At 42.5% G+C, this 13,577-nt stretch overlaps 1 protein-coding gene across 1 annotated transcript in view; it reads right to left on the bottom strand.

The window, feature by feature from the left end:
• Positions 1 to 11,956, bottom strand: part of LOC146831075 (uncharacterized) — a 153,130-nt gene extending 141,174 nt beyond the window's left edge. The window contains exon 1 of the mRNA XM_085603831.1: positions 11,885 to 11,956. Within this exon, the coding sequence (XP_085459957.1) occupies positions 11,885 to 11,956 (72 nt within the window). The remainder of the gene's footprint in view (positions 1 to 11,884) is intronic.
• Positions 11,957 to 13,577: the final 1,621 nt, after the last annotated feature.

The following is a 13,577-nucleotide window of genomic DNA, read 5'->3' as shown; positions in this document are numbered from 1 at the left end:
GGTACCAGGGTAACGACAATTATGCGTTTTCCCTGTGCAAATGCTTTCTCTCACTGCAGCAGTCTGTACTGCTGTGAGAATTTTTTTACAAGTAGGAGCAGAATGCATTTCAGTGTTTGTGTACAAATGTGATTTGAATGCAATAGGCACTCTATAACATTAATTGAAGGTGATGTAGCTGCACCCAGTTGGCCCATCGACTACACGAATAATTGGGTTGGTCGTTTTTACAAGTGTGTAAATGTTTGGAAGCTATATCACCTCATATGGATTGTAAAATGTTTGTATGTTCTGGTGTCCAATGGTTGATTGAAAAATCAGGTCTGATTAAGTCATAGAATGATTTTACTCAGTCTGTGTAATCCAAAATGTATGTTCTGCCAAACTTTTTAAATCCTAAAAGGGATTGTAATCGTTTCAGAGTCATTGGAGGTTGGAGCAATGCACATTTTTTTTAAAACTGTGCTGCTAAGCTTTTGCCTTCACTTGACAACTCGTAGCCCAGAAACAGGATAGTGAGATTGGCATTTTTAGATTTTTGTAACTTAAATTTGTAGCCCAAGTGAGCATACCATAGAATCAAACAGTCTACTCTGTCCAAGTGTTCCATTAATTCATCGTCCGTCAGATAGATATCATCTACTTAGGAAAATGCCTCCTCGTCAAAATTTTGAAGCGACTCTGTCTTTTACCCTTGAGGTAAATTGCAAAATTGCCTCTGTGAACCTAATGCTGAAAATGCTGTCAAATATCTGCGTTCAGGCACTATATTCTGGCAGAAAAATCCATTTCAGATATCTAGTGTTGGTTTGTATTTCTTCCACACAATATTGTTCATCAGTGCAGCACAATGAGCCTTTTATACTGCAAATGTGCATCTAGATAGTCTAAAACTAGAATGTATGAATTTTCCGGTTTCATTATGGGAAAGAAGGGTTTATTAATTGATGAGGTTCATTTTGCTATTACACCCTGGTATTCAAGTTGTTCTAGGATTTCCTTTACTTGTTTTTAGCTTCATGTTTAATTGAGTACTGTCTCTGGGGTTGAAGATATGATCTTAATGGGACCTTGTGAAGAGGTGACTCATCATCCCACCCAACATGATTGTGGTAGTGCAGGTGCTAGCACTATCTCCCACTCCTTTGCATAAGAATGTTTAATAGATTCTAGAATGAGGCAAGAGAAATTAGGCAACATTACAGTTTACCCCATTGGGCACTCCATTATGAACTCAAGTGGCCAATCCTTTTCAGCCAAAAGGATATCGTAACCATATTCCATGTTCTCCCAAAAGAGAGCCTTGATGTTCCTGGGTATATCCTCCTCCAATTACAGTGTTATTTTGTATAAACGATGGGGGACACTTACCCTTGTATCAGGTGTTTCCACCGTTATGTGCTCACTCACCACTACTACCGCTAGATAATTCATCAGGTTCAAGTGAGCTATCGTGACGTCTGCCACACTGTCAAGCATCATCACTGCCCATTCCCCATTCAGAAGCAGAGTCCTCAGTAGCCTGGGCATGTATTATCTTAATCCCAGATACCTTCTTCTTTTTGAATTGAGGTTTGGGAGCTTTTTGTTTGTACTCTTTCTTAAGGATTTAGTCTGAAGTGCAATATGTTTTCCTTTTCGTCTTCATGCACTCTTTTGATCTGTAGTCTGACCGTCCACCTCTCTCTAAATGTGTATCGGATGGATCCTGCCAGGAATAAGAGGAACGTGTATCAGTATCCTAATACCTGCCAGGCTTTTTAATATTATCACTGTTTCTCAGATTGTATTTCCTTTCAGTGGTTTCCTGTTGAGGAGACCCACCCCATGATTGTGTCTTATTTTGTTTATTTTTTTATTGTCCCATTTCTTCTTAGACAAATCGGGTGGTTGATTAGAGTTATCTTTTTCAGAATTACTCTTAACCTGTGGTTTCCCAGATTTGGCTTCCAAATGTATCTCTACCTAGCGTAGCAGAGGTATCTCCAATAATTTTAGGTAATTCCCGCTCCTGCCTTGCAGGGGTGAACTCTCTCAGGCATTGGCGTATAGCTAATTAAGCTGCCTCCCCTTTTATCTTACTCAACATAATGGTGGCTACTGCTGCAAAATTGACCATCGGTTTCATCCCTAAGTCCCTAAGTCCAGGGCAGGTGCTGTCCCATACTGATTCATAAGCTGTTATACATCAATGTCAATACGTCAGGTAAGACGGGATCTGGTGTGAACAGCAGTGAAGACTGTACCATAAGTGGCAGAATCATCCACCTGGGGAGCAATCCCGATTGGCAACCAAATTGTTAATATTTTGTGTTTTTCCTGTGGGCTTGCATGGAGAAAAACTGCTTCAGGCTGGCTTGTTTTTTGTGCTATCAAGAACAGAATTTGGCCCCAACTGGTGGGAATCGTTGCAATTACGGCATTCTCCCACCTCGCAGCCAAGACCTGGAACGAGCTCCAGGTGAACATCAGACGCTCCCCAACCCTGCACACGTCCAGGAAGGACCTCAAGACTTGGTTCTTCAACTGATCAGGAGCTGCCACCCCCCCTCCCAGCACCTTGAGACCCTCATGGGTGAGTAGCGGGCTATATAAAACCCTGATTGATTTGATTGATTGAGCTGATATCTGTAGTAGCCAAGTGCGGTTGTGCAGCCTGAGCAGTCTGCGCAGGGTTAATTGTGAGTGTTCTCATTATGAACTGTGTGAGATTTCTGTAAATTTTGACTAAGTCTTCCTATAGAGTGCTTAAATCTGCTACATCTAAATTAGCAATATTAGGATGTGCTGAGCAGCTAAGACCAGCTAAGTGTCTAATTTTTACTGAGCAGTCTCATGTTTTCGATGGTGTGTGGGAGGGCTCCTTTAAACCAATTTATGTGTTCTTGGTAAGTTAATAGAATTTCTATGTCCACATATGGAAAGTATTCCTCTGGTGTTTCATCTTCAATGTATTTGTGAAACAATGTTGTGCGAGCATTCGCATCCGGGAATATAACTCGTTGCAGGGAGCCCATGTTCTTGTAGCTTCATAGTAGCTGCATGTTTGCAATTTTCTGTGACTGCTTCAACTCCATTGTTATCTCTGTTATCTTCATGTTCTGACATTGTTTTTTAGGGAAAAAGGAAATTAATAAATGAATTTATGGAGATAGGGTATGCATAATGTGGGAAATATTTTATCCTATACTAACTTAGCTGAGGCAGATTTCCCTTCCCACCACGGAAGTCTCTGGTTTGGAGGTGAGTAGATGTCTCACAGAATAGCACAACTGAACTACTCAGATAGACAGTTAAATACAAACCTAACAAATGTTGGAGGCGCCATTTTGTGTAGTTCCCGCTATTCTGTGGCATCTGCATGTTTCTTGGACAACATAAAAATTGGGTGAGGTGCCCAGACTGATTCCAAGCACCCCCACAGGGTATGTTGACCTAGAGACCTGCTAGCTCACAGTGCCACCATAAGGCCCCCTAGCCTTACCAGGATGTGAACAGTTTCTGATAACGACTGAACATGACCAGATCAGAACCTTTCACTCAGTCACTCATACTTACTTGGTTTTAGAGAAATATACAGAGAAAACAACATAGTGGTAAATTTTCAATATGTTTATTAAACCATTGTTATTCTTGTATAGAATACGTGTGCTGCAATAATCAGTAGACAGAAGCAGATGAGTGATTACAAGCACCAAAAGAGTAAATAGTAGCTACAATCCTACCATGGTGCTAAAACAGTGTATATATGCAGGTATATGATACAACACAGTAATGAGGCATACTTCTACTATGCAAACCCTACTCTGTGTGTACCTTGAGTGTGTGTAGGTGTGAAGCTGAGAATCCCCACATAGGACAACCCAACACAAAAACCTGGCGGGCGACAAAGTAGGAGCATGCTTTGGTCACAAACTGGACACCCCTCACAGAGATGTCAGAGCTGTACGTGGCGAAGTCTCAGCATGAAGGGACCCTTGATGTCAGCAGAAGTGCCTCCTCAGCTAATCTTTTGATATACTCATTACTAAAGTAGTTTCAGAGAAACAAATCCAACATTGTCACATACGCAAATATGTGCAGAAGGTCACAGCAGAAATGTTATTGTACAATATTAGGAGAATGTATGAAAATATGCAGCTTCTTTACTTGTGCCTAACACGGGCACATAACACTTAAATGATTGGTGTGGTGTTCTTTCATTTCAAATAGATAGGATGATGATCAACATGAAGAATGACATTAGAATCTGTAGTGGAAAACTAAACATGCCATAAAGTATTTAGATATTTGTTTCAGAAAGATATGTCAGATTTATAGTAGGCTGTAGTTCAGAATGCACAGAAACATGAAGAAAGATACTATATTTGGTATACTTATTTAAGGAGTGAAAACAGTAAACTATGTTGCCATACATATCGCCGTTCTACTTATCACTGTTCATCTAGATAAACAGAGAAGAGGAAGGAAAACATATTTTTTTCTGTTTGGCTTTTTTTTATTAGGCTCTGTGACCTGCCTTTCACTTTGGCTGTGTGCTCTGGTAGCAGGCATTGTAAATTCTGAACTCAACTGTAATAAGTTATTACAGTTGCGGAACTATGTCATGTCTTTATTACAGGCAACCAAGTGTGTCCTAAGTCACAAAGCATATGGTACTGATGTTGTTGAAAAGCATCTAGAATAAACATGCACTGATCACATGGGGAAGAGTAATACAAATTAACATATGAGAAACTGAGTAAATGCATCATAAAAGCATGCGCAGAAATTATAGTATAGATGAAATCATATACATTAAATAATATAGGTTCATAGTTTTAACATGTTTTAGTTGCTATTTCAACATGTATTATACAGGTTAATGTGATGTCCTCATGTGTTATAGGATCCTAACTATCCTTATTGAAATAATGATGCATGTGAAGAATTAATGAAATCTAACATGATTACATGTGATATTGAAGTGTTTCATTCTGAATTTCATCATTGCATATGTGAATATGTGAACAGATAGTGACAAGATAAAGAGTGGCGCTGCATAGTTATATCTAGTGTAATTGTGCTGAAACCTTCAGGTTCTGATCTTAATATAAGTAACAATGTACATCATTTGAAATTATATTAATATTTTAAGGTTTGAATTTATTTTATACATTACTTTGATAATGCAGTATTAGGTCACACTTACAGGTAATCCCTGTAATGTAACAAATCACAATAAACTGAGTGCTTGCCAGCTGAAAGAATTTTAGATACTGATATTTTTTAATGAAATGTATACCTCTATTACTTTATATTTTACACATTTAAAATTGACTTTATTCTATGTCTGTTTTATTCCCTATTCTGTGCTGCCTTACACTCATGAGAAAGTTTTATACACTTACAATGTGAAGTGACAGAGATTTGCAAAACCTCTAAGACATCATTACCCATCATTCGTGGAGAAAGCATGCTCAACCTCGTCATGATGATCTAGAATACCAGAAATTCAAAAATGTGCTGGAAGAACTTTCAGTCACTCCAGAAGGCATCATCTTCTGAGGAGTGAGAATTGGCATACCTGAGAGTCTAACACAACAAGTCGTTGAACTGGCACATGAGGAACATCGTGTAGTTGTTGCTACTAAATGAGCTCTATGGGACGGAGTGTGGTTCCCTTCTCTTGATGAAAGAGTTGAAAAGGAAATAAGGGCCTGTCATTTGTGCAACTGCGTGTCATCCAAAAACCAACCCTCATCCATTAAACATGTCTTATCTCTCAATTCATGACTGGAAGTAGATTCAATTGATTTATTGGACAATGAATATCATCTAATAGTCATTGTTGATGAACACTCCCATTTTCCCCTTGTAGAATATCTGCCATCAACTACTCATGAGAGAGTCATTGAAAAATTTGAAAATATTTTTGCAACATGGGGTGTTCCTTCGATTTTGAAATCTGAAAATGGCCTGCCTTTCAGTAGTAGAGAACGTAAAGATTTTATCACTCATCTGAATGTCAAGCATCAGAAAAGCACACCTCCCTGACCACAGGCGAATAGTGTTGTTGAGAGGCTATTGAGCACCCTCAAGAAAACCATTCTACGCGACAGAAATGTTTGACCTCAAATCAGTTCTTCAGTCTACACTTCTTGAATACAGGTCAACTTCCTATTCTACAATGTATACAAGCCCTGCCACCTTAATGTTTGGGAGAGCTACATGAACCAAGTTGTGACAATAGATGGTTGAAAGATCTATTGACATTGAGAACCTTGTGCTTCTGATTAATCACACAAATGAAGAATGAAGACCTAGTAGCATTTTGCTCAAAGGAGGAGACCATATCATTGTCAGGCAGAAATGGAAATGCAAGCCTGATGCTCGTTTTGATGTTGAGCCTAGTAAAGGACACATGGTGACTGCTCACTGTCCTGGGAAGTTCATCAGGTGAGATTCTTCAAATTTCAACCACCTGCCTCAATATTTGCCAACTCCAGATATCAGAAGTGAAACTTATACAGCTGAAAATGTGGAGAGTCCCAAAAATGTATAAATGTCTCTGTCACCAGTGCCAGTCATGGACACTTCTCCTGTATCTCGGCAACCTCACATGATCAGATCTGGGCAACTGATTTGAGCATCAAAATTACTTATCGCATAGTTGTGATTAATAAATGTATTATTTGTACTTTATATTTAACAAAGGGGAGATAAAGGGCCTCATTTACAATATTTTGACACACGGCAGTGCAGCAAGCCATCCTGCTGCACTGCCATGCATCAAAATAAGAGAGCAGGGATGCACTGAATCTACAAGATATGGCACATTCCTGTCCTTCTCCCCTGCATTGGTGTACAAACAACAGCCAGGTACCAGTGCAGACACCCTTGAGTCACTTTGCAAGGGTACCTGCACTGAGGGGATAGTTGTTTTTATGCAGGAAGGAAGACCTTCCTGCAGAAAAACAATAATTTATGACATTGTCCTCTTTCTATGCATGCTGCAGAATGCAGCACGCTTAGAAAGAGGAATAAATGAGGAGAAATAAAAGTATTTCTCCTCGTTGTGCCTCCAGACACATTCCCTGGGGAGGCGTAGGATTCTAATGCTTTCTCAGGTTTACAAAATGTTTTAAATCTTGGAATGCATCAAGTTCCATGGATATTGCATGGAAAAACCCACAGCAACACCCATGAAAAGCCCTTTTCATGCAGAGTTATGCGTGAAAGTGAAACATATTTACGAGGCCATGAAGAGTCACACAGGGTGACCTTACATGGCCATGTAAATATGGGGAATCCCATTGCGCTGCTGGTGCATCAATAAAAGTGGCGCACAGGTGGCGCAATAGGCTTGTAAATAAGCCCCCAAGTGTCTTGTGAGTTAGAGATGACGGGACCCTTTTGGTCCCTGATGGAGTACGTAGATCAGTGATGTAAGTGCTTTGGGGTGAGAGAGAATTCATGCTTTAGAAGTTCAGTTAATGGTTCCACGCTGAGAAATACTGGCATGTAATGCCAAGCTGCGTGTGTGGTGTAATCATTTACATGGTCCCAGGCTGGGGCGCACACTACAGGTAACATTCCCTGAATCCTAAAATGGCTTCCCAAAATCTTTGTTGATGTTCATTCCAACCATTCAGATTGCTCTCTTTTGATCTTGCAGTGCCGTGAGAGTCTTGTGGCATTAGATAGCACTATTCACGGACACAATCTCCTCTACCCGGAGGTAAGGTAATAACTTGCAGCACACGGGGCACACATATACTTGTGGCTCACCCCTTCCTTTTGAGTGCTAGTGCATTTACAGTCAGAATAGCAGTTTCTTATGCGGAGACAATTTTATCTCTTTTATCTTAGATGGGATCTGAACTTTTAAATACTGAGCACAGCTGCCAATCGTAAGCGAATACCTTTCAGAGACCTGCCCCCCCCAACCCCCCCCCCCCGGTCGCTTGATTGCATGACTTGGAATTATCGTCATACTTGAAGTATGTATATTTCTTCTTGACATATACTTGTCAGTAGTTCCATTAGTTTACAATCGCGTCCCTATACATGGATACTCATAGCTATGTATATATTTTCTTCCTGATCTTGTATATTACAGATAATGTTAACAAGACAGTGTTCAGGTCAGTTATTTTAACTTCTCCACTTGTTTAAGTATAGCATATCAGCTATATATACCCTGTGCTAGTCTATACATGATCAGCACTTGCCCTTATACTACTTTTTGACTCTGCATACCGCATGTTATACTTAGTAAACATCACATGGAACATATTTCTATCACATATGTGACTTTTTCACAATACGCCACCCATACACTAAAGTTATACGCATCCGGACAGTCACCAACTGATATGATAAGGCTAGTACTCACCTGACCTCACGGTGCATGCTAGTACACTATAGCCTTGTGATACCACCACCCGCTAAGAAAACCCATAATTTTGACACCTACCCTGGGAGCACATTTGTTTACGTTGTTAACAAATGTATGCAACTTCTTGAATAACATTTGGACTAATGTGAATTACCATATCAATTTGTACTTAGCCCTGAACAAGTCGCATGTACGATATTACTAGAGGCGACGAAACACGTGTTGGCTTGGGAACCACTGTGAAGACTGTGAAATCACTATGGAAACAAGAATATTAAATTGAAGGAATTCACAAGAAAGAAACGGAGATTCACTTATTGTGTTACATGCTTATTTTACATAATAATCTTTGTAAACTTTATTTCTGCGTGTGCTTGGGTACCCTCATTCTAGAATTAGATAGCACACAAACGTTTGCTGGGGCTTGCTCAGCAAAATGCTGATAGATGGATCAGTGCTTATTAAGATTAGATTGGAGTTTGCCTTACCTTGATCTCTCGTTCCATAACTTCACTTAAAATCTTAATTCAAGCTTCCCAGTAGACAGGAAGCCCCAGACAGTTCACCAATATATCACGGTTGTTCGTGCTGGGCTGGTTGTATTTCTTACATCTCTGTACGTCTTGTGCAAACTTAGCAAGTCTTTGGGTTATTCACTAATCCTGTGGAGAGTAAAACATGGTTCTTCTTTAAGGGGGCAGCCTTTACTGTAGAGCCAAGTAAGCCTGAAGATACATGCCATATATCTTCTGTCACCAGCTCTGGCAAGTTTTCGTTCCACACTTGATATGGTTCTGCCAAGTGCTTTTCCTCAGTTTTGACATTCTAGTGATACCAGAAGGCAACTTGTTTTTGCCATCTAACTTTCTTCATAAATATGTTGTGGTGCTCCAAACAGTCATTAGCTGTCCACATTTGAGTTGACTACCATGATCTCAGTTGAAAATATTGAAATCTTCACAATTTTCCTTCTGATGTTGCTGAAATGTCCTTGCACTCAACCATCCTAGCTCCATTTATGAGGTCATCCCAAATGGTATAACCTGCTTGTCTATGAGGGATGCTGAGCTTGTCACTAAACAGTTAGGGGCACCAGGACAATCTCATATTGATGCTAAGGAAGTGCAATAGTGAATACCAAAGGCCTTTTTAATGTAGGACTATAGTTTCAAGGCTGCTAGGTTGATAAACCTTACCCAACATAGTCACATAGACTCGCCCAATATATGACTTATCTGGCTTTACTGCCAGCATTCTATTGTTCTGGAATTAAAAAAGCATGACAATATGCTTGGAAATATGGGAGAGCGAGTCCCCCCTCCTTTTGTTTTTTCCTGAGTTTCTTCCAGGACAATCTAATCCCTTTGGAAGCCCATAGGAAATTGCTTACTCTTCTTTACATCGTCTGAATTCGGTCTTTAGAAAATGTTAGGGGTATGGCATTAAAAAGAAAAGCCAGGTAAGGGAGGATCATCATCTTGATGAGGTTATTCCTTCTGTAGATACTTCAAGGGAGATTTTCCCGTCACCTCAAAAGAGCTTCTATTTTACTGTTGACCAAATTCAAACTGATATTTGGACCTGTCCTAAACTTTTTGCCACCAAAACTCCCAAGTACCCTATCTGGCTCTTGATCTTCTAAATTCCCTGGATATCTTCCTTGTTTGCCTGTGACATAACCCCTGCTTTTTCCTTGTTTATCTGAGATAAATTCCCAAATGCGTTGGCATGCGCTTGAAGCTTAGGCATCAGAGTGCAGGGTTAGCTGTGGATAGGATGTTGTCATCTGCATAAAGTGCTAACTTTACAGTCAAACCTGAAGCTACAAAAGGTAAGATAGAATTATCTAAACAAATAATTTGACAAAAGGTTAAATATAAATATCAAACAATAGTTGAGAGAGGGGGCATCTCTGCCACCACCCTGCTCAACAACCTCGCCAACCTCGGACTCAAACAGCTCGTCACAACACCCACCCACTCCGCTGGACATACGCTCGACCCCATCATTTCCGCCAGCATACACGTCACCTTCAGCCACACCCCCGAACTCCACTGGACCGACCACCGCTGCATCCACTTCACCTTCGAGAAACCCACCATGCACCACCACCCGCAACAGATCCCCCACCGCAGCTGGAACAAGGTCACCGAAGACCAGCTAATCACAACCCTCGCCCGAGACCCACCAACCAACCCCACCGATACTGATACAGCCGCCCGCAAACTCTGGCAATGGATCGACGACTGCGCCAACACTCTCGCCCCGATCAAGAAACCTTCAAACAGATGCACCGACAGAAAGGCCATCTGGTTCACAGCCAACCTCCCGGCATCCAAGCAGACTTGCCGAAGACTCGAGAAGAAGTGGTACCACGAAATGACTCTGGACCAACACACAGCCCTCAAGAACACCAGCCACAAGCACCACCAACTCATTCGAACCGCCAAAAGGACCTCCTTCAAAGAACGCATCAACAACAGCGTGCACAACAGCAAAGAGCTCTTCAACATCGTGAAGGAATTCTCCAACTCCAGTTCCAGCTCTAACGACATCCCGCCATCGCAAGACCTCTGCGACTCCCTAGCCACCTTCTTTCACCGCAAGATCACATACATCCATGACAGCTTAAACAACCAGACCCCCCGACAACTGCTGACACCTTAGACTCACCGCCCCATAGCCACATCGGCCTCCTGCTCTCCTGGACCCATGTCAATGACGATGACACCATCAAAATCATGAACACCATCCACTCCGGCTCACCATCCGACCCCTGCCCTCACCACATCTTCAACAAAGCGAGCTCCATTATCGCACCCCAACTCCGGAAGATCCTCAAAAGCTCCTTCGAGACCGCCACCTTCCCGGAGAGCTGGAAGCACGCCGAGATCAACGCCCTACTCAAGAAACCCAAGGCGGATCCAAAGGACCTCAACAACTTCCGGCCCATCTCCCTGCTCCCGTTCCCGGAGAAAGTCATCGAGAAGATTGTCAACAGGCAACTGACCCGCTTCCTCGAGGAGAACAACACCCTGGACTCGTCCCAATCTGGATTTTGCATCAACCACAGCACCGAAACCGCCCTCATCGCCGCCACCAACGACATCAGGACCCTGCTGGACAACGGCGAAACACTGGCAGCCACCACACCCTACGCACACGCCTCCACGACGCAGGGATCCACGACAAAGCCCTGGACTGGATCACCTCCTTCCTCACTGGCAGAACCTAGAGAGTCCGCCTCACCCCATTCCGATCTAAAGCCACCAAGATCACCTGCGGCGTACCCCAAGGATCATCCCTCAGCATTACCCTTTTCAACTTCTACATTGCACTGCTCGCCAACATCGTACGATCGCAAGACCTCAACATCGTCTCATATGCTGATGACACCCAGCAGATCCTCTCCCACACCAAGGACCCTGCCTCAGCCAAAACCAACCCCCACAAAGGAATGAAGACCGTCGCCGAATGGATGAAGAATAGTTGCCTGAAACTGACCTCGGATAAGACGTAGGTCCTCATCCTCTGCTCCATCCCCTCCACCTGAGATGACTCCTGGTGGCCTGCCATGCTGAGAGCTGCACCCACACCCACCAACCACGCACACAACCTGGGGTTCATCCTGGACTCATCACTATCAATGACCCAGCAAGTCAACGCTGTCTCCTCCTCCTGCTTCAACACCCTCCGCATGCTTCGCAAGATCTACAGATGGATCCCCACCGGAACCAAAAGGACAGTCACCCAGGCCCTCGTGAGCAGCAGACTGGACTACAGCAATGCCCTCTACGCAGGAACCACGGCCAAACTCCAGAAAAGACTACAACGCATACAGAACGCCTCGGCATGCTTCATCCTTGACATTCCCTGCCACAGCCCCATCACAGCCCACCTGAGAGACCTGCACTGGCTCCCCTTCAACAAGACGATCACCTGTAAGCTCCTCACCCATACTCACAAAGCACTTCACAATGCCGGACCAGTATACCTCAACAAACGACTCACCTTTTACACCCCGAACTGCCAGCTTCGCTCCGCTGACCTCGCACTCCCCACTGTTCCACGCATCCACAGAACGACCACCGGCGGCAGATCATTCTCCCACCTCTCCGCCAAGACATGGAACACCCTCCCCATCCACCTGCGACACACCCAGGGCCTGCTGACCTTCAGGAGGCTTCTCAAGACCAGGCTGTTCGAGCAGTAGCAGCACCCCCCTCAGCGCCTTGAGACCCTAATGGGTGAGTAGTGCGTTCTACAAATGCTATGATTGATCGATTGCATAGACCCTCCAGTGATGCAAAAGGGTCAAGTTAATTTTCTTTTATTAATAGACAAGCTTTGGAAATCCATACAGCTGTTGAATTCTGTTAATCAAGTTGCTGCTAAGACCTAAGCTATTTAGACCTCCCATAAACATACTTACTTCACAGGATCACAGAGTCTAAGGATGCTATAGTCACTGGACTCTTATAGGCCTCTGCCATGTCAATTTCCTTGATCACAAGGTGTGTCACATCATTGAGCTGCCTAGCCAGTATACAACTTTTTTGATCAGGAAAAATGATTGTCCCCATGATCTTCTTGCTATATAATACCCGTGGAAATCTTGGGGTCACAGTTCAAAAGAGATATGAGTCTATAGGAATCTGGTTGCATGGGATAATTTTTGGATTTCCAAATCATAAATATTGTGGCTTGGTGCCATGATGGGGTAATCTCTTCTACGCCCAGAAATATTTGGTTAAAATTTATGTTTTTAGACAGGAACAAAGTAGGACATCAATTTCTTATACAAATCTACTGAAACACCATTGTGACTTCCTGTTTTTCCATCTTTCAGACTTCCCACCTGGTTTAAAGTTTCATTGTCTGTGATTTCCCTTTCAAGTCGTGCAATTTCTTACTTTCCAGGTATTGATATATTCTTATCCGACAGCCATCTCCTAATAACAGATGGATCTGGTTTAATATCCTCAGCGTAAATATAGTAGTTAAGTAACCTAACATCACCTCTTGCATTTCTCGGATGGTTTGGGCCATTCCCCCACTCTCTGGATTCATCAGCAAATCAATGTAATTTATTGACAGATGTTATTTCATTTTTTAGGCCAACAGCCTCCTGCTCTTTTCTCCTTATTCAAAATGCTATAACTTAATGGCTTCTCATCAATCCTGAGTCCTCTAGACC

This window comes from Triturus cristatus, chromosome 5_1 (assembly GCF_964204655.1).
Source record: "Triturus cristatus chromosome 5_1, aTriCri1.1, whole genome shotgun sequence".
Taxonomy (NCBI): Eukaryota; Metazoa; Chordata; class Amphibia; order Caudata; family Salamandridae; genus Triturus; species Triturus cristatus.
The sequence above is the reverse complement of the archived record's forward strand: the minus strand, read 5'-3'. Positions and strand labels throughout refer to the sequence as shown.